The sequence below is a fragment of the Stenella coeruleoalba genome, assembly GCF_951394435.1.
Source record: "Stenella coeruleoalba genome assembly, chromosome: 8".
Taxonomy (NCBI): Eukaryota; Metazoa; Chordata; class Mammalia; order Artiodactyla; family Delphinidae; genus Stenella; species Stenella coeruleoalba.
The window spans coordinates 25,773,924-25,793,697 of record NC_137154.1 but is presented as its reverse complement, the minus strand read 5'-3'; the positions used below and the strand labels follow the sequence as shown (position 1 = coordinate 25,793,697).

The 19,774-nt window shown below is 52.9% G+C and overlaps 1 protein-coding gene and 1 long non-coding RNA gene across 10 annotated transcripts in view; one reads left to right on the top strand and one right to left on the bottom strand.

Moving 5' to 3' along the window:
* WT1 (WT1 transcription factor) overlaps window positions 1-13,383 on the bottom strand; it is a 51,702-nt gene extending 38,319 nt beyond the window's left edge. For 3 of the 4 annotated variants that reach the window (XM_079930276.1, XM_079930275.1, XM_079930277.1), the window contains exons 1-3: window positions 12,803-13,383; window positions 7,003-7,125; window positions 6,456-6,558 (exon numbers count right to left, since the gene is read on the bottom strand). In XM_079930276.1, coding sequence (XP_079786402.1) covers window positions 6,456-6,558; window positions 7,003-7,125; window positions 12,803-13,247 — 671 coding nt within the window. In that variant the 5' untranslated portion in view covers window positions 13,248-13,383. Of the gene's footprint in view, window positions 1-6,455; window positions 6,559-7,002; window positions 7,126-8,902; window positions 12,709-12,802 lie in introns of those variants that run through there. The other variant, XM_079930278.1, reaches the window with a different exon arrangement.
* Window positions 13,384-13,430: 47 nt separating this feature from the next.
* LOC307190843 overlaps window positions 13,431-19,774 on the top strand; it is a 53,317-nt gene continuing 46,973 nt past the window's right edge. The window contains exons 1-3 of one of the 6 annotated variants that reach the window (XR_013829550.1): window positions 13,431-13,522; window positions 13,865-13,949; window positions 14,811-15,727. This is a non-coding gene — a long non-coding RNA (uncharacterized lncRNA). Of the gene's footprint in view, window positions 13,523-13,571; window positions 13,950-14,810; window positions 15,728-19,774 lie in introns of those variants that run through there. The other 5 variants (XR_013829551.1, XR_013829552.1, XR_013829549.1 and 2 more) reach the window with 5 other exon arrangements.

Sequence of the window (19,774 nt, the reverse complement as noted above, 5' to 3'; positions counted from 1 at the left end):
GAGGCAGCACCAGTAGAGGAAAATATGACCCCTGGCAAATAAAGCATCTAATTACTAAATAACCACTGTAGGTGTCGACCACCTCATTCCCAGAGGAGATCAGATAAGCAGGTGGTTTGGCTCACAGTGGCCACAGTGGTCATGTAGGCATTTCTGCTCCCCATCTAACTCTGTCTGTTTGGAAGTGAACTCTGAAATTGCTGGCTGCCAAAATATATTCCAAAAGTCATGGTGTCTTTTATATTTTTAAGTAGATCTTTAAACAGAAAAAGTCACTGGTTTCCTATGTAAGAAATGTTTGAAGTTGGAAGCAAGGGAGAGAGGAAAGAAACTTCTATAACTGGGATTAATGCAAGTTGGAGTGAAATAAAAGGAAGTCAGTCCTAGCAAAAAGGGGAACTTAAAAGGAAATCAGTAGTAGATCATATAGAGTTTGCTTTGGCCTGGACTGCAGTATTACTGAGTTCTTGACCTCTGCACAAAAAGAAAGGAAGAGAAAAGCTCTCGGCTATTATCTGGACCAGAACTCCCCCACTCTTCAAATGCATGTGTAATTCAAGTACATTTTCATCTTTAAGTGTGTTTAAGTATATCCAGCAGAACAAAGTAGAAAAGTCCTTATTACCACTGGAATGGAACTGTTGAACCTGATTAAGACTGGAGTTACCTCTGCCAGACGGTTGCTGGCTGGCAAACCAGCATCTTGGTAGAAGAAAAGTATTTCCCGAGATCAAGGGAAAAAATTCCTCATAAGAAAAAGGCACATGTAACTGGCATCTGTGATCAGAATTCATGATGTTTCCAGGGTTTGCTGTAATAGCTCTGCCCCACGCCTCTACCTGACGACCCAACGCTCGTGCACAGAGGCTGCAGCCAAACTTCCACGCAGACTCTTTCCTGCGTTCTTCCCTCCGAGGCGCCACGGAGGCTGCCTGTTCAGAAATTTCTGCTCAGCAGGCCATGGTGAATAATCATTTTACAGTCAATCTCTTGGTATTGTAATTTCTCTCTAGCTCACCAGTTAACCAAAGAAAAACCCACAGGGGATTCCACTTCTATTAATAAACACTTGGTCAGCACAAATGTTGCAGGAATAATTGAAACTAGATTTTTCCCGCTCCCTGGAGACAAGTCCAATTCAAGCCTTTCTTTGGCTTTGATAACACTGCCCACCACCCTGGAAACCATTTCAGACTTTCTGCCTTCATGCCTACCTATATGGGAAACAAACATCAGTATTGTCTTAAACGAAACTTGGACACCATGTACAGTGTTTGTAGACGACACGTAGGAAGAGGCATTATTAATTATGATTTTATTTCTTCGGTGACAGAGGTCCTCTGATTTAATTCTACATTGAAGGCTAACCTAAATGGTAGATCATGTACTTCCCACTGACTGGATTCCCCAGAAGCTCTATGGCTGCTAAGGAAGCTTCTCTCACATGGAAGACAGTCTACCGGTAACAGGCTCCACTGTCAACTTCATCATTGGATTGAATTGTCAACATTCAATTAAAAATATTCAAATTAGCAATGACTGCTTCTGAATTGGAATAGTTTTACCTGCTAGGGGGCCAAAGGAAACATGCATTCTCATTTAAATTAGTAGCACAGTTGCTAAAAATGAATATGTAAACCTAATAAGAGTGCAAAAAGAAAAGGAAACTAGAATGTCTAAAAAAAAGCGTATGGGGGAATATTTTTCAAACACAGGGCACAGAACTCCTTTTCAAAGTAGCTGTGAGAATCAACCCGTGAAATGGGCATGGTCAGGGACTGTGGGCTCCAAGGAGCTCAGCAAGCTGACGGAGAGAGGGGGACTTGTGGAAGAGGATTCAAGGGAAGTGAGCAGGGAAGGCCCAGCTAGCTGCCTGTTCTAGGTCAAAATCAGGGGAAAACTGTGCTTAGTGTGGTTGGACTTCACTACTTTTTCCCCTCAGGGTAGCATGGGGTCCCTCCTTCCCTGGGACCTTGCCTCTGAGCAAGCACAGACCAGGGTGGCCCTGGAAGCTGTCGCTCCCCCTGGGTCTGGATGGAAGGGAGAAAGGTCTCTGCCACTTCTGCCTGTTTCTTTAGGAGCCTGGACTGAACTTCAGTAGTTCACGCCCAGTGAGCGGTAAAGGGAAAGCTGGAGGAGTCTGGAGCCTGACAGACAGCTGCTTTGTGAGTTAAGACTTCAGGAGAAAGTTCCAGTTGGCTCCTACAATACTCACCCACGAAAATACCGCCTCGGATCCACTGAGCGATTTCAATTGAAAACTATGGGTAAAACTAATGGATAACGGGGTTTCTTTCACCAATGCGAGGAATAAAGACCTTCCTCTAGCAAGACCTAAGGCAGATGCCATGTTTGGAAAGGAATGGCCTTAACCATCAGGAGAGGCAGCAGGGTGCAGAGGGTGGGAAGATGGATTCTGGAGCCTCGCACTTGCTCTGTCCCTTACTGTGTCACGTTGGGCAAATTCACCTCCAAGGGCTTCAGTTTCCCCCTCTGTCAAATGGGGGTGATAACCTATTGCCTACCTCAAAGAGTTTCAGATCAAATGTAAATAAGTCAATACTTGCGAAGCGCTCAGAATGGTTTCTGGAAGTAGTAAGCTTATATAAGCATTTGTTCTTACTATTTATTAGCAAAGGTGCTGGCACAGACTGTATAAGGGGAATATTCCAGGTGGAGGACACTGAGTGGCTTGGAATCCCTCAGCGATTCAGAGCACACATGAGCTTTGAAGGCAGAGAGACTAAGAATCAAATCTTGGTTCTGATTCTCACTCGCTGTGTAACTTGAGCAGGTTACTTGGAGTCTCTGAACCTACCTCCTCTTCAGTAGAGTGCGGATGACCGTACCAACCTCGTGGGTAATCAGAAGAACTAAATGAGTAAACTGAGGGAAGCACGCAGCGCAGTGCCCAGCAGCACACAATATGCAGTAAAGCCTAGTGATTACGTAATAAGGGCTGTGAGTGCTGGGCTCCAGAAGGGCTGGAATCTGTTCCAGAATTCTTTAGACAAAATTCTACCCACTCAATACGGTGGGGAGAGAGTACGGAGAAAACTATCTCCTAACACTTCCCGTAAGTTGATTGGGGTGTCATTTTCTATTCACTACTAATCACATCTGTGTATAGCTGTAACTCCTCCGATCTGTAACCTGAAAGAGAGGAGAGAATCACTTTACAGTTCTCTCAGACTAGGGAGAGAATTTTGAGAATTTCCTCAAAGCAAATTCACATTGTGCAGTGCTTATCTAATGTCAGTGTATGTACCATTACCTTTAGGTCATGTGGGAAGGGAGACTAAATCCAAGAATGGGGAGACAGAAGCTTTGGAAGGGCAGGGCAAAGAAGCTGGGCAGGCTGCCTTAGGGGGTCAAGTGCAACAAGTCAAACAAAATACAGGCAAGCCTTTCACAGGAGGTCCCAGGTTTAGACAGAAAAGGGACCAGAGCCAGGGATCAGAAGAACCACTGAATATCTAAAATCTAAAAGTTTAGCCGTTAAGTGATTAAAGTTTAGTTGTACTTCCTATGCTTTTTCAAACACTGTGTTCACAAAAGCATTTAAATATCCTTCAAACATGTTTAGGAGTAGGGAAGCAGGAAATGACATAACCATAATGGTAGTAATGTTGATGCGCAGATCCAATTTTAAAACATCCCTACAAATGTCCATCCATCATTACTGCAGGGCAAGTACCTGATCTTTGAAAAGTGATTAGAAATGCTGTCAATTTAGAGTGGATGGAGCTTCAAAGACTCAGCACAAACTTCAAGGAAGCAAACTTTTCCTACGGGGTCACAAATTTTGTTTCAGGAGATATTACTTAGAGATTTTCCTGTAACAAGAGAAAATGGTATTTTTATGACATTCATATAAAAATGAGCAAAGAAGTTCCAATTATGTAGAAAGAAGAAAGGGATAAGCAAATATCTCTGAAAGATGAACCTGACAAAATTGCTTTATACAGTGGCCAGTTAGAAGATGGATTAGAAAATGTGAAATTTTTATGTATAAAATGCAATCCAAGTGATTTTTCCTGCTTCCATAGCAACCACTCATTCAGCCCTAAGTCAAAATCCATCACAGGGACTCAGTTTGGAGAACTGCTGCTAAGACAGAAGTCGTGATCACTTTATCCCCTACTCATTTTTAGGCTGTTCAGTCCCTTCTTAGGGACCCACAGGGTGGATCTAGGCTTGAAGAGGGGAGAGTAAGGAATGTGTGTAACTGTGTCACTCCTGAACCAGACTCCAAAGCCTCCCAGTCCCCAACCTCCAAGCACGTAGCCGGACCCATCTAAATAGCACCCATTCCAGCATCAAGGTCTTCCTCTCTGCTTGGGGTGAGGCGTCAGCCAGGAGCCAAGGGAGAATGACTGGGTCAAGATCATCTCACTGGGAACCATTCCATCTGTTCCCCCAATGGCTAGAATAAGAGCAATGCTACTCTGGCAATAGGCAGGAGCAGCTCCTTAAAAAGGATGGCAATGACCCTACCATCTCAGTTTTGCTTGGAGAGGGGGTTCACAACAGAGATTTCAGATCCTGTACCTATTCCAGTGAGTTGACCCACCAAGGGCTGGTGCAAAGATGGCTGCTCGGGACAGATCACTGGGCCTGAGGTGCCAAAGAACAGAACTGGGTTCTAACTAGAGAGGGAGAAAAGGAGGGTGAGAAGGTGTGACCATTCAATACCTCTATCTGGGCAAAATGCATGTCTTTCCCCCCCCCCCCTCTAAAATTTAAAAAAAAAAAAGGCGGGGGGGAGTAGGGAGGAAAAAAAGTTATCTTGAATCCAAGATCAGATTAGATATGCCGGATTTCCCGATCAAAAGGAAAGGTTTCCAAAATCTGTGTACTGTAGGCGTACAGAAGTAGACGGGCTCCACCCTGTCCCTCCCCGGGATGGGAGAATCAGACCAGTCCTAGGCTCGGTTTCATAAACACGTCGGAACATTGGCATGAGCCGCCTGCGGGCTCAGGAGCGAACATTCCTTCCCCTCCTCCACCTGTGGGGCTGCAGGTCCCCCAGGCGCGGCCATTCCTTCCACCAATCTCCCAGGGCAGACGCTTTTCCTTCCTTTATTACCTCACTACCTCCTTCCCTTGACGTCAGTCCCGGGTCTTCCAACAGAGGGGAGGGAGGATGGAGATGAGTCTGGGGCAGTCGGTATCAGGATCCCCGCAGCACCGGGTGGGGGGTACGGATGGAATATGAGGTAATGCGCGCCCAATCCCCGGCATCCAAGGCCGCGATCTGCCACTTCCCTCCCTCCGCCCCACCATCCCGCCCAGCTCCAGCCGGTATAGTTACTAGGCAACCCTATCGGTGACGCGGGATGCCGGCCAAGTTCACCCAAAGTTGAAGAGTAAATTTGGGGGAGAGAAGGTGGAGGGTGGAGCAAGAACCTAGAGAAGGCACGAGGAGCTGGAAAAGAGTCTGCAAGTAAAAGAAGCTGGTCTTCGGCCTCACGGGAACAGGAAGAACGGCGGGCGCGGGCTGGAGCGGTCTCCCCGCAGGTACCGCTGCCGCCCGACCACAGTCCCGCACACAGTCCGGGGTAGCTGGGCGCTGGGGACGACGCCCACAGAGTGGTGCTGCAGCCCGAGACTCTGGGGGACAGGGGTGGGGAGAAGGCTGTGGCTCGAGTGTACGCGCCCTCGAATTCGTCCCAGAGAAGGCTGGCGGGTGTGGCCAGTGCGCGAGGAGAGGCTTGAGGAGTGAGAAGAAACGAGTGGGAGTGGACCCCGTGTTTAATCTTTGATCCCTAGGAAGCTGAAGTCCTCCCAGCAAAGAGCCCTTTTAAAAAATACTCCTCAATATCGGCTCGGTGCTTTGTGACCGCCTGGAGGGGTGGGATAGGGACGGTGGGAGGGAGGGAGACGCAAGAGGGAAGAGATATGGGAACATATGTATATGTATAACTGATTCACTTTGTTATAAAGCAGAAACTAACACACCATTGTAAAGCAATTATACCCCAATAAAGATGTTAAAAAAAAATACTCCTTAAAGCGCCGCTCTTTCTTCTTCATCTCCAAACAGTAATCGCCCTCATTTATATTCCAAGTAAGAACACAGTGGGGGGGGGGGGGACTTCCCTGGCGGTCCAGTGATTAAGACTCCGCGCTTCCGCTGCAGGGGACGCGGGTTCGAGCCCTAGTCGCGGAGCTAAGATCGCGCATACCGCGCGGCGCGACCAAAACCAAAAACCAACGTACACACACAAAGTAAGAACGCCGGGAGACGGGGAAAGCTACTTCTTTCAAATAGGAGCCAGGAGAGAGGCTTTCACTTGCTTTATGGAGACGAGTGGGCTAGAGGCGTACTTTGCCTCCAGGACCCTGCACGGCCGCATCCGGGCTGCCCCGCGTCGGACGTTCCCGTGCCCGCTGGCTCGAGCGCCCCCTCCGAGGTCGCGAGGACCTAGATGAGGTGCCGAGCGCCTTCCTACCTGCTGTAGGGCGTCCTCAGCAGCAGGGCCTGGCTGCCTGTGCAGCTGTCGGTGGGCGTGTGGCAGCCGTAGACTGGGGGCGGCACGGAGTACTGCTGTTCACCTGCAGAGAGCCAGGAGAGCGGGGTGAGAGCAGCACACCAAGGGCAGGGGGTGCGAGGCCGCGGTCAAGGGCTGGGGCAGAGCGTCCTGAGCTGGGCTCCCAGGCTGCACTGGGGGCCCTAGGGCCTGGATGCCGGGGCGTGCAGAGAGACGGCCTACAGGTCACAGCGAGCTAAGCCTCTCACTTCACATTCCCTTAGCAGTCACGGCACAGAGCACCGAAAAGACCCTCTGGACATTCGCGGTCTCGGCTGAGCGGAGTTAACATACTTGGGGTGGGGGGAAACAATCTTTTCTTTTGAGTGAGATTAGGCTAATTATTTCTAAAATTCTTTTAGCTATCCTCTCCTCCCTTCCCCAATTTGCTGTGGGTTGGAAATTCCTGGGGAGTGAGGGGTAGCATGGAAGAAGGGGAGAAAGACCCCACATCATTCCCTCCTCTTACCCAGCGAGCCCTGCTGGCCCATGGGATCCTCGTGCTTGAAGGAGTGATTGGGGAACTGTGCCGCGTGGTGCGAGGGCGTGTGACCGTAGCTGGGCGTCCCGTCGAAGGTGACCGTGCTGTATCCTGCGGGCGCGGCCGAGAGAGAAACAGTGTCGGCGGGGAGTCAGGGACCGTGTGTCTGAACCAGAACCCGGGCGAGGAGCGCCCAGCCCCTCATTCGGATCCCGCTGCCTCAGCCCCCAGGGCTTGCAGAGAGAAGCCGGGCCCAATGCGACCTCGCGACAGGCTCCCCGTCCTTTCCCGAGTAAAACCCAGGCCTCCCCACCATTTCCCAATTTATTTACGCCCTTGTCTTTCACGGTGTCCGCCGCTTCTGCACCGAACACCTCGCAAGTATGAAAGCCGACAACCGCTCGGCGGAGAAAGTTGTTCTCCCCCCAAAACTGGGCAGCGCGGGCGACCGAAATGAATCTGCTCGCCTGACCCGGCGCTGACTCGCAGCCGTAAATCAGAGGCCCGCGCACCAACTTTCATTAATTACTCGGGGCCAGTTAAACGGCATGGGCTTTAAATGGGGAGAGTAATTACAGAGTAATGTTATCTGTCTGAGGCTGCGCGAGCGACCCGACACCATTGACACCCAAGGCCCTCGGGAAAGCTGGTGAGGGGGAAAAAAGAAGGGGCCTTTCAAGTTGGGCCCACAGGCCTCGACCCTGCGCCCTCCTCCTTCCTACCTCGGACCCACCTCGCGCCCAGAGGGTCGGACTGTGACCACCATTGCCGGGGCGGACTTCCTCGCGCACCAGTCCAGGAAGCCTGTTTGTTTCAGTGTGCCTGAGACTCTACCTCCCTTTCCCTCCATGGTATGCACTGGTCCTCTGCCTCAGTTTCCCTGCCGAGAAACCGAGGGCAATACCACCCGTATTCTTCCCCAGCTCTCCGAAAGTGAGGGGGAAAAAAAACCCAAAAACGTGTTGGTTGAGAAACGTAGTCTCTTTCTGTGACTATTGTCACTAAATTACTTTAAACATTTACCCAACTAGCTTCCGCAAAGCTGTAGCTGCCTCTGGGGAAAAAGTATCCTCCAGCTAAGATAAAGATCAGTTCTGAGCCCTGAACCCAATGGTGGGGTCCCTGACTATGCGCAGGCTCAGTAGTCTCTGGCCTGAGGTCCTGACCAAGTGACGAATCAGATTGGTCCAGACGCTCACATCGGCTCCCTGCAGGGCCACTGGGCCAGACCCAGTCCCCCCACCCTCAGCCCCGCCTCTGGGCACTGAGCTGAGTCTCCAAACCCCGCTCGATTCTTGGGAGTGGGATAAGTCAAATGAACCCCATTCCCCTACTCTCGCCCCAGACATGGTCAAGACTCTACAACAGGTGTCCAGTGAAGACTCAGATTGAACAGTGAAAGGTGGCCATTACTCACATCTTTCAAATACACATCTCCCCCAAAAAAAAACAAAAACCGACCTTCTACAGTCCACTTCGGGAAATGTGGTGTGTCAGTGTGGGAGGGAGGGTTTGAACAGGTCTTCATTACCGGATTGTACAGGGGAGTCCAAGTCTCACGCACCAATTGGCGCCACAGGTTGACAACTTAAGAAGCCACCAGCTTTTATAATTTACATGACCCCAGAGGCCTCCATTTCTGGCCTGCTAAGTGGGCAAAGATAACCCCCGCCCCGTTAGCTGTCAGGAGTGGGTGAGCGCGCTTGGGCTTCCAGGCACTTCACTTTGGGAGCGGAGGCCAGGCTGTGTTTAAGGCCTACCAGGCCGCTGACAAACGAAATTTGGCTCCAAGCACCCAGTTTTGCAGAGGGAAGGCCGAATTTTCAAAGACCATTTTTTAAATAAAGAGGAGAAACAGAAGCAATAAAGGAGTTGTCTCTAGACGAACCCTTCTCCATTCCTGAACCGATGAGAAGGCAGTGGCCCGGGCACCGTGCTGTCCTCGGAGGCAGGCTCCGCAACCTGCGGTGCGCGGCTAGTGCCACGGGTTGCGGGCTGCAGCTCCTGCGCCGGCCGCGTCGCCTCCGCGCCCCGCGAGGCTCCCAAGGACCCATCCCAGACCGGACACCGGACCGCTGGGCAGAGGCTGGCCTCCAACCCCCTCTCGCAGTCCCCCTCCCCGGAGAGGGGATGGGCTTCGGTGAAAGGGCCCTCAGAGAGGAGGGAGAGCTCTTTAAATTAGAAACTTGTCGGATGCGGAACTGATCAGAGCGTGCTGTCCCGGGGCCTAGCGCTGAGCCAGGCGCGGAGGGCGCGGGGGCGGAGGCCGGGGGAGGGACAGCTGCCGGCAGAAAGGGGCAGCGTGTTCAAAGGCTCCTTGTACAGGCCTTAGAGGGAGAGGCTCGAGGGGCCAAGGTAGCGCCTTTCCCACGATTAGTCTCGGCCGGGGAAGGGAATGCAACCTTGACCGCGGGGAGAGGCGAGACACGCTGTGCGCTTCTCTCCCCCGCCCGACGCAGCGGAGGAGCCCGGGAACCGCCTGGCCGGGCCAGGCCCCTCGGGAGCTGAGGGATGAAGTGGACAGCAGGCTCAGTCAGGAAGGTGGTCCCAAGGCTGAAAATCATGACTCCGCAGCTGCCGCAGCATACGGGGAAATTTGTCCCGCAACGAAATACCCTCTCCAATGCGACCCAAGGGGGGCGCCCTTGGCCCTAGGGCTGAGCTGGTGTCCCCACGTGACACTAGGGTGGCCCGGTGATAACAAGGCCTCCTGTAGGTATAGGGTGCTGCGCGCCAGCCGGTCTGGGGGAATCGGGCAGACTGTCAAGCCGTCTTTGTCTTCCCTTCCCAAACCCTGCACTTAGTCTAGGGCTATCGAAGTCCTCGCCCTTCTTCTGCCCCGGCAAATTCCCCACCCCTCACACAGACTACAGTGAGTTGGGTGCCCATCCAGCAGGCAAGAGAAAATCCATCTCAACAGCAGGGCCTAGATCCCTGGGAAAGGAGGTAGAAATAACCTAGAATGGTCTGGGTTTGAGTCCAAGTTCTGCCACAGAGAGATCTCCTGCACACATTATCTCTTAGAGCCTAGATTTCCTCATCCAAAAATAAGGGGCTCCTCCAGTGTTAGGCTGTGAGCTTCCTGCAAAGGTTGAGGCACTTTAATTGTCTTAACATTCAATCCCCAGTGCCTGGCACAGAGTAGGTGCTCAATAAATGTTTCCTGAATTAATATTTAGAAGCAAGATTAGAATACCAGCTATAATATTTAAGCAATTGGGAAAAAACGAGGTGTGATACCTTGGGGTGGGGGGAGGTTCAAGAGTGCCAGCAATTGTCTCCACCCCTGGGCCATTGCTAGGTTGCCCTGCCTGGGGACAGGGATCTCGAAGCTTGATTCCTCTCCGCCTCGGCCTGCTGATGGCCATTCCCACACTTTGGGGAAGGAATTGATGCCCTTGCTTTCCCCTGGTTAAGCCTCCTGCCAAGACTCTACATTGCTGGGAGAGCTGCAGGAAGCCCAGAAGTCGAGAGAATAAATCTGAAATCTCAGGGCCCCAGGGCCCACTCTGGTTGCCAATGCCAGGGTTGAGGCACAAGTGGCTTCTGACATCCGACCCCAGCTCCCAGCTGCTGGCTGAGTCCCAAGGACTGGTCAAGTGTGATCCCTTTATGTTTTGATTACAAGAGAGAACCTAAGCCCGAAGAAGACAGGAACCCGCTTACAGGCTGTGGCCTGGATCTGGGGCCGCCTCTCTACTGGGCTATTTCCCAGGATGGGACTCCTTTACCTGCTAGTCGGTCTCCAGCTCCCAAGCCCCTTTTCTCTTTAACATCCTGGGCCTATCCTCTAGAAAAGAATTGGGATTTTTCCTTTTAGCATATTGCCCACTGGCTAGGACGCCCCCAGTCTCACTCCTGAGGCTGAGTTGATGAAATTCTGGGCACCAGCACCCTGTAGAAGGATGGACCCAGGGATCCAATCAAAGCCACAGAGTCCAGGTTCCAAAACCCCCGACAGAACCTAGATGGTTTCAAATAAATGATAATGGTAGTATTTTGCACAGGGGGTACTTAGATCAAATAGCTTCTCAGGTGTCTTCAAATAGCAAGCATCCATACAGAGACTCACTCATGTCACACACCTGCCTGCCAGTCTTGCCGTTTCTGGTCCAACCAAGTTTACGTGGCTGCTGCCTTCTGTGTTTAGAACCCCTGCGGGGGGAGGGTCGGACTTCTGCTTCTGTGGCATAGAACTTCAAACCTGAGCCAAACACCAGGTTGCCCATCTTGGCTCTCCTCTTACAGATGGGGAAACTGAGACCCGGAGATTTGCCAGAGGTAACACCAGCCTGCTAATTAGAGGTGGTACGATCAGAGGAAAAGAATCTGTAACAGTCACTGAGCTGTTCCAATACTCCCTGAGTTTGAAACACGAATTTCCTTTAGGAAAGACCTAGAGTGGAGGGACCCCATGGACGGGCTTGAGGTTCTTCCACAGAACATGGATCCCAGGTTCCCCGAACGAAAAGAGGAGGGCGGTTTCGGTTTTGCCAGGGCTTCGGGTGGGCTAGGTGCTCGGGGCTGGGGTAAGATACGAACAGCCTAGAAATACGGTTTTAGAATGTGCGTGAGAAGGCGGGAAGAACAGGGCCCTTCTTCTGAGCCTCGGGAGCCGCAGCACCTCCTGCAAACAGTACACACTCTGTTCCTCCTAGCCCACGCATTCTAGAAACATCCCAGTCCCTAGGCCCGAGGGAATTTTTGCTCTAGGAAAAGCATCCACGCCTTTTTTAAAGCATTTCCTAAAATATCAAATCAACCCGAATTGGTTTAGGTTCCCAACAGCGCACAAGTCTAATTAGAATAAACTTAGAAACGAAAATACAAAGGTTCGGCATGACTGGTTCCGCGCTGGTCCCTGAGAAAGAGAAGTGAGAGGGCGCCGGCGCGGGATGAGAAAACCACCGGCTGTGTCCGTCGATATACAATGACTGAAAAGGGAAAATAAACCTGTCCTTGTTCTAACCTCCAAGTCTTGCAAAAATCTTTCTCCAGCTAAGTCCCGTGTTCAACGACAAGGAGGCACCAGAGGCGGGCTGGAAGGAAGGCCGACGCTCGGGCCTCATTCCACCGCCTGTGGTAGGACCCGGTCCCGCAGAGATTGGAATCAGATAAACGGGGTTCTCTTCCAGCCCTGGGGCCCGCGTGGCCGCCACCTGAGCTGAAACCCAGGAGAGATCCACTTATACACTACCATGCGCTGGAGCCACAGGCCAACACGGACACGGGTCCAGGAAAGCCACTGTTGTCTCTAGCTCATTCATTTACGCATTCTAGTGCTCCAAGGTGCTTACTGTGCCCCCCTTAGGTCTAGAGTGGCTCCTGGACATTTTGCCGTGGCAGAGGCAGCAAAGGCTGCTCACCCTGCGCTGGTCCCGCTCTGAATCCAGGGTCTAAAAAGTCCAATGCCTGGCGACAGTTTGGTGGTGCCTTGAGCGACAAAACCTCTTCCCGAGGCAGAGCCAGGCATTGCACCGGTTCCCGCTTCCCACTCCCACGGGGAATAGTCTTAGAATCTCCCGAGGTCCGAGGAGCCCCAGATGACCTCCCGGCTCATGCGAAGAGTCCGGTTCCCCGCTCTGGAGGATGTCAGGGGCCCATGCCCTGGACTCCCTCGTCTTGCCCTCCTCTCCCCCAGCTGCTGCTTCCTCTACCCTCACAGTCCTTGGGGAGGCAGCCGAGTAAGCTGTGGCCAGGTAAGGGGTAGGACAGGGGAGTGCCCGCGCGCAGCCACAGCCCCGTCGCCACCGCCCCGCATGTAGGGGGCGCTCCCCAGTCTGCTTACCCTGGTTGCGAATAGCGGGCTGGCTCTCGAGGCAGCTGGGCAGGTAGGGCGCGTTGGGGAACATCCTGGCCTGGCCGGACGACGCCTGGCTGGGCGGAGGAGGACCGAAGGGTCCGTAGCGACAGGCTCCAGCCGTGCCGGTGAACTGGCCCGAGAAGTGGACGGTGAAGGCGCTCAAGCACTGCTCCTCGTGCGGCTCCGCGCCACCCCAGCTCGGCTCCTGTTTGATGAACGAGTGAGGCGGCGGCGGCGGAGGTGGTGGCGGCGGAGCAGGCGGCGGCGCAGGACCGCCCAAGGAACCGTAAGCCGAGGCGCCCGGGGGCGCAAAGTCCAGCACCGGCGCCCACTGCGCCGCGCCGCTCACGGGCAGGGCGCAACCGCCGCCACCACCCAGCGAGGGTACCGCCGGGAGCAGCGCGTTCAGGTCCCGCACGTCGGAGCCCATTTGCTGTGGCTCAGCCCCGGACGCTCCGCGGCCCCACCGGCTTTGCAGACGCTCGGCGCTCGATTCCGCCGCGCCTAACTTGGCCCAGATGCTTTCCGGGCCCTGGATCCCCGGCTGCTCGGTCTGCTGGAGGCACCCAGGCCCGGAGCGGAGCGTGTGCTTAGACGCTGGCTCCGGGGCACACGTGGATGCCGGCTCTTGCGGCAGGGGGAAGTCCAGGATCGCGGCGAGGAGGCGGCGGGGCCCCGGCTCCTGGGCTGCAGTCCCGGCTATGGGTGGGTGGGTGGGTGGGTGAATGAGTGGGAGGGAGGGCGGGAAGGGGGGAGCGGATAGGCGGTCGAGTTGCGAGAGCCCCCGGGTGTGGGCGCTGCCTTGAACTCCTTACCCCAGCTGCCTGGCTACCCCCAGCTTCCCAAAGCTCAAATAAGAGGGGCCGGCGGCGGGGGAGGAGGAGGAGTCAGGAGTCTCGGCGGCTCCATTCACACCGCAGCCCTAGCAGATTAGGCAGGGCGCGCGACTCCTTGGGGGCGTCCTCGCAGTGGGGGTGGGGGGCGGGCCCGAGGGAGCGTCCCTCTCGGAGACACCCTCCTCTCCTACCCGCCACGCGCTCTCCGTAGGCCTGTGGGACACAATCCTCCCCCCACCTCCCCTTCTCGGCCTTCGCGAGTGTGGGCGCCTTGGGGCACTGGCGAGCCTCTCCAGGTGAGCACTGAATGTCCCCTCTGCATCCCTGTGTGATGGGGGTAGGGAAGGGGTTGTTAATCAGGGAGGGCGGGTTGGAGGGAGGGGCAGGGGGCTCCACGAGGGCGGGAACTTCAGGATAACGCAGAGAACTTTACCGGACTTCAAAGAGGCGGCGGCTCTTGCTTCTAGAGCCGTCAGACTGGACTGGTGGTCATAATCTTGGGGTCACTGGGGAGCGGGGTGGCTTTTTGTGGATTCCAGAGGCCAGACTCAGGCGAACGTGGGTCATCTGGAGGTTGCATCATTTGTGATAAACGGGGCGTATATCCACCGTCTGGTAGTTGGCGACATGGTGAGGTTTGCGCCCAGAGAAGGGCGGTTGCCGCCTACCTAAAATCGGTGTCAGCGGCACTTAATCTCCCTTTCTCATGAGGAGCACCTAACTCTTCTACGGGGAAACCGGGAAAACAAAACGGCGGCTAGTTTGGGAGGGAAGAAAACCCTTAGGGAAATGCCCAGATTCCGGTCGGAGAATCCAGGCGCCGAGTTTGGAGGTTAGCGGGTGGGTTTAAGATACGAAGTCCTTGGGGCGAGGTTGGCTCTTGGAGCCGCTCCTGCTGAGCTCTGCCTCCGCTCACTCCAGTCGGGAGTACCATTCTGCATGCGTAGTGACAGATCAGGAGGCGCAAGCCAGGGTGCGCGGACGGAAGAGAGCCTCCAGCGGCCCAAGGTCCAAGGCAGGGTTCTTACTGTTCAGAGCTCCCAGCGCCTGGCATCGCCAAATCAGATTCCTCCCTCCACCCATTCATTCTTTGGGAGCCCCGCGCCCCAGAGCAGGTGCTTGAGGTTTTGTTTTGTTTCTTTTGGTTCTTCCAAAAGAGTCGGCTTCTATCGGGAAACAGACCCTAGGCTAGAAGAGCCGTGAACCTGAATGGGAATGCGCTTCAGGGGCGCGTGGAAACGCCCAGGAGGCAGCGGCGACGGCGCAGCCTGGGACTGCCAGGAGCGCCGGGCGGGAAGCGGCCTGTGGCCGCCTGGCCTCTGACACGAGGCTGGCCGGGGATGGCGCCCGAAGCTTTTCACCCAAGCCCATGTGAAGCAACAATCAAGGTAGTTGCAGTTTTATAAAGAAGCCGGAAGTTTTAAGGCCTTGATTTACTCACAATTTCTTACACGTTGGTTTTAGTTAATTTCCACTACGTAAACGGTAGCCAGGAGTTCTCGCTGCGGACCAGAAGCGTGTGCCAGCTCAAGACCTACACGCTAAGTGCATTTCCCTCCTCTTGGGGTCGCTTGTCTTGGAGGCGCAGGAAACCGTGAGGGCAAAGGTCAGGAACAGGCTCTACCCGTTTGATCGCCGGACCGCTTTCACGGTGGTGGACACTTCTCTGCGCTACTTTGGTGCCTGACTTTGCGAAGTCTTCACTCAGAAACTTTTTCTTTCTTTTTCTTTTTAAAAAAAGAAGTGAAAAGGCACTCGAGGCCAGCTGCTTCTCCCCTACACTCCCTGTGGGCCGCCCACTCCTCGCCCCGCATGTCGCATCTCTAAACCTGCACGGGGCTCCAGGGCTGGGCAGAGGACAGACGCTTTTTGTATTTTCGGTGGAGAAGGACCCAGCGAGATAAAACTTCTCAGGCCAAGTTGTCCCTAGGACGCCCCAGACCACTGTCTCACACCCTTCACTTTTATTTCTACTTCGAAGTCGTTTTTCTTAACTAGGACTCACTCAAGCGCTACGAGGAAAGGCGGCGAGCCCTTTATGAAAGCCCGGGATTTCCACTTCTAAGTGAAAAAGGTCGAGATTGTTTCTTTTTTAATCCTTCTTTGCAATTTTCGGGGGGAGGGTATTTGGAGGAAGGTGGCTTGATTGTGAGCTTTTGCGGTTTTGAATCCCAGATAGGGCAAGGGCTCTTAACTCTCTGAGTTAAAAAAAATTTTTTTGTTTTTTTTTTTGCCTGGGGGTGGGGTGAGAGGAAAGGAGGGGGCTAGCAAATTTAGCACTCCTCTCTCACCCGCCATTTGTTGCCTGAGAACTCTTTTTTTTTTTTCTTAGATGTTGGGGGTAGGAGTTTATTTATTTATTTATTTATTTTTGCTGTGTTGGGTCTGAGTTTCTGTGCGAGGGCTTTCTCTAGTGTGGCAAGCAGGGGGCCACTCTTCATCGCGGTGCGCGGGCCTCTCACTATCGCGGCCTCTCTTGTTGCGGAGCGCAGACGCGCAGGCTCAGTAGTTGTAGCTCACGGGCCTAGTTGCTCCGCGGCATGTGGGATCCTCCCAGACCAGGGCTCGAACCCGTGTCCCCTGCATTAGCAGGCAGATTCTCAACCACTGCCCCACCAGGGAAGACCCCGCCTGAGAACTCTTGAGGGAGGGAAGAGCAGTGGTGCGATCCCCATTTCAACCCTGGGGTACCCCCTCTCCCAGACCTTGTAGTCCGAAGCGGTGGGAGGAGTTCCCTGCAACCCTCAGGGCAGAGAAGTAAGTGCTGCGCGTCCGAAGCCGAAGCCAGAGGGCCTCACCCGAGACGAGGTCTTTGAACGCCCCTAGCCCGTGCCTATGCCCGGGAGCCCAGGTGCCCCGGGGCCAACCCTGGGGAACCCGCACACTACTGCGCTCACGGGGTGCCCTACGCTCCCCACTTGTCCCTGCACTAGGTGACGTTCTCTGCGGGAGATCTGCAGCTACCCAGGCGGAAGCGCCCGCTCTGCTGGCCTCGACGCCCTGAGCTGGGCAGAGGGGGAGACAGTCTGGCCGGGAAGAAGGTCCAACCTCCGCCCGCCCCAGCAGGTAGAGCGCGCTCTGCTGCACCTCCTGTGGCTCGAGACCGGCCCAAGGTCCCAGGGATCTGAGGGCTGCGGAGAACTGGCCGCTCCTTTCTCTCAATCACCTTCCCACCCTCGATAGTACTGAGACCTGTGGCAGTGGATGTGGTCTGAATCACCGATTGGCAGAGCTGGAAATTAAACTCCTTGTTCTACAGAAAAGGAAACTGAGGCCCAGGCAGAGGGAGGAAAGGCAGCTGTGGAGTGCACTGGTTAAGAGCAAGAGATTGGTGGCCAGAGAAAGGAATCTCAGCTCCACCAGGTAACCAGCAGCTGTGCAACCATGGACGAGCTCCGCAGCCGCTGCGAGTCTCAGTTTCCTTATTGGTCACATGGAATAATGGGATATTAGTACCCACCTCAAGGGGTCCTGAGGATTAGACGGCAGAGAGTGTTGGCCTATGCCCTCAATGTACGTTACAATTTTTGTTACTATTGTTCAAGGACACGTAACAAATTAGTGGCAAAACTGAGCTGAACCCTGGTCTCTCTCTGGGCTTAACCCACCACACCTCGCTTCTTTAGAGCTAATGGAATGGAGAGTAAAGGAAAGGAGGAGGAGAGACGCTGGAAACCCATGTAGCTTTGTATCACTGGTAAAGTTCATCCTGGCCTGGAAGGGGCTTAATTATTGCAAGCTTTAAAAATGGTAGCTGAGTGGGAGGGGGCAGTGAGGTCCTCTACCCCCCGCCCCCCACTTTGACCCCGGCGCCGTCAACTGCATCTGACCGAGAGCCCAGCCCGGCCCTGCAGCCGCGGCCCCAGGGACCAGCGCGTACTCCCGAGCCGCGCTCCGGGCGTCACCCCGCGGGCGCCGACAACTGAATAAACACACCGTAGCGCTGTGATCTGTCAAGGGTTGGGGCCGCCTGCCCGCGCCCGGGGCCGTAGACAGCAAAAAGGAGTGCTGGGCCGCCCGGGAGAAACCAGCGCTCGATTAGCGCCTCGCGCAGAGGCCAGTGTCCGAGCTCCACGCTCCCGACCGCTGCTCCTCTGCCCCCCGCCGCCTCCAGCTCTTAGCATTCTGCCTACCTCGGGCCGCTGGGCAGCCGCTTAGGCTGGTTTCCATCCCCGCGCAGGTGGTAGAAATCCCAGTTTCATTTATCTAAACTAAAAAAAAAAAAAGTAAGAGAAGGGCTTTTGGTATAGTCTACCCCCGGCTTCCTCTGTTCGTTGGAAAATTAACTCTACTTTTTGGCCAATCCCCCATCTACGGTTCAAACTCAGTTGGTTTGGGGGCCAGGACCGGTGCGCACTAGCAGGTGCGCAGAGCAAAACTCCCCCTTTCCCCCAGCTCGCAGCGCCTAGAGCGGTCAGGGTTAACCGCCTGTTCTGATGCCACCGCGAGATGGTCTCCGAGCTCCGAGAGAGTCCCCAAAGAAAGGATTGCGCGGCGCTGCCTCTATTATTATACCGTAAATCTTTTTAAATTCTGGAACTAATTATATAGAGGATATGTCTCAATTTGTTCTGCATTAATGCCACGGTGGGGATGGAGGCCGGGCTGTGGCCAGAGGAGATACGCAGGCCCATGAAATTGATGAGCTGAGAGTTGCTTCCAGTCCTGAGCGCACCATCTGGAATTCCAGTCTGAGGTTACAATTAGAACTACTGACCCCAGATTCAACTTTGCAAACAACAGGAGAAAAAAATGGGGAAAAGAAAGAACCAAGAGGAAAAAAAAACAAAAAAACAAAAAAAACCCCACGAACTTATTCTGCACCTGTTAAAAAAAAAAAATCCTCGCACAACCTTAAAATCTTTCCATCTTAGAAGATTCTTTCCAAGTATTTCTTTTGTGTTTTTTAAACCTATAAAAGATAATGGAATATATTTTATAGATTGGATTTTATCTTATCCCCTTTCCCTCTCCCGAGTGCACTCAGTTTAACTGTTGTCAGTTTTTACTCAGTGTTGGATTTAATTATGTAGGACCAAAACATTCCTCAGTAAATTAGCTTGCTAAATATTGTTACTTTTGTGATTCTGCCTTTGAGAAACAGCTTAATTACTGAAATCTATCTGGATCTAGGAACTTTTTTTTTTCTTTTTGACGGTTGCTCCACCTTAACTGTAATCAGAGATGTTATGTGTGTTGTAGTTTTATTTGTGTTCTAAATGGGTTGTGCCAGTTTCTTCTTTCTTTAGTTGCATGCTGCTTTATTTTCCTCTCACTTTGACCCCCTGAAGAAAACGAAGGACCAGGCAGTACTGGGGAATCTGTTAAATTTATTAGCATAAATGCTTAGACAAAACGAGATATAAATCATTCAGATGTATTAAGCCATAAAGTATCCCAATGAAGTCAGTCCCTTGCCAGGGTCCTGCTGTATAAATGTTCATATAAAACAAGGTATCAGTATTATCTTTCAAACTGAATATATGTTGTAAAAATATCCAAATGTTAAGCTAGGAATATGGGGGCAGTGGCAGGGCAGGAAGGGAATATTTTTAGAGCAGCCTATTAGCATTGTAGTGCTCAGAAAGTGTGACAGAAAGGAAAAATCTGAACAGTTTGCATTTGGAATATTCAGTAAACAGTTTTTTTAAGGATATATTTGACTGGAAGCACAGGAATGAGGAAGGAAGAGATAAATAAAGAACAAAAGTCATTGCTTTCTATAGAATGCATTTTTTTTTTCTCCGAAGGTCAATTTAGCTTCAAAAAAAAAAAAATCTGCTCAGAAAAGCACTGGCTCTTCATACAGATAACGGATGAGCCATTAGTGAAGAGCCACCTGGGCCTTCATCTGGTAACCCGGATATGCAGCTGGTCCGCAGGAGAAGGATGTGTATTCACTGGAGGTGGACTGGGAGAAGAGGGGTTGGGGGAGTGAGGGAGGGGAATTGCCAGAATTCCTAGCAGAGGTTTACTAAGACAAAAATCAGATAAAATGTTTCAGGAGCAATGGCTCGCATAGCTCATAACTGCAGCTCTCCGTAAATCTTGGCAAATCAGGGCTTTTTTTTTTTTTTTTTTTTTTTACCTTTTAGAAATGATTATTCTGAAGCTTTTTTTT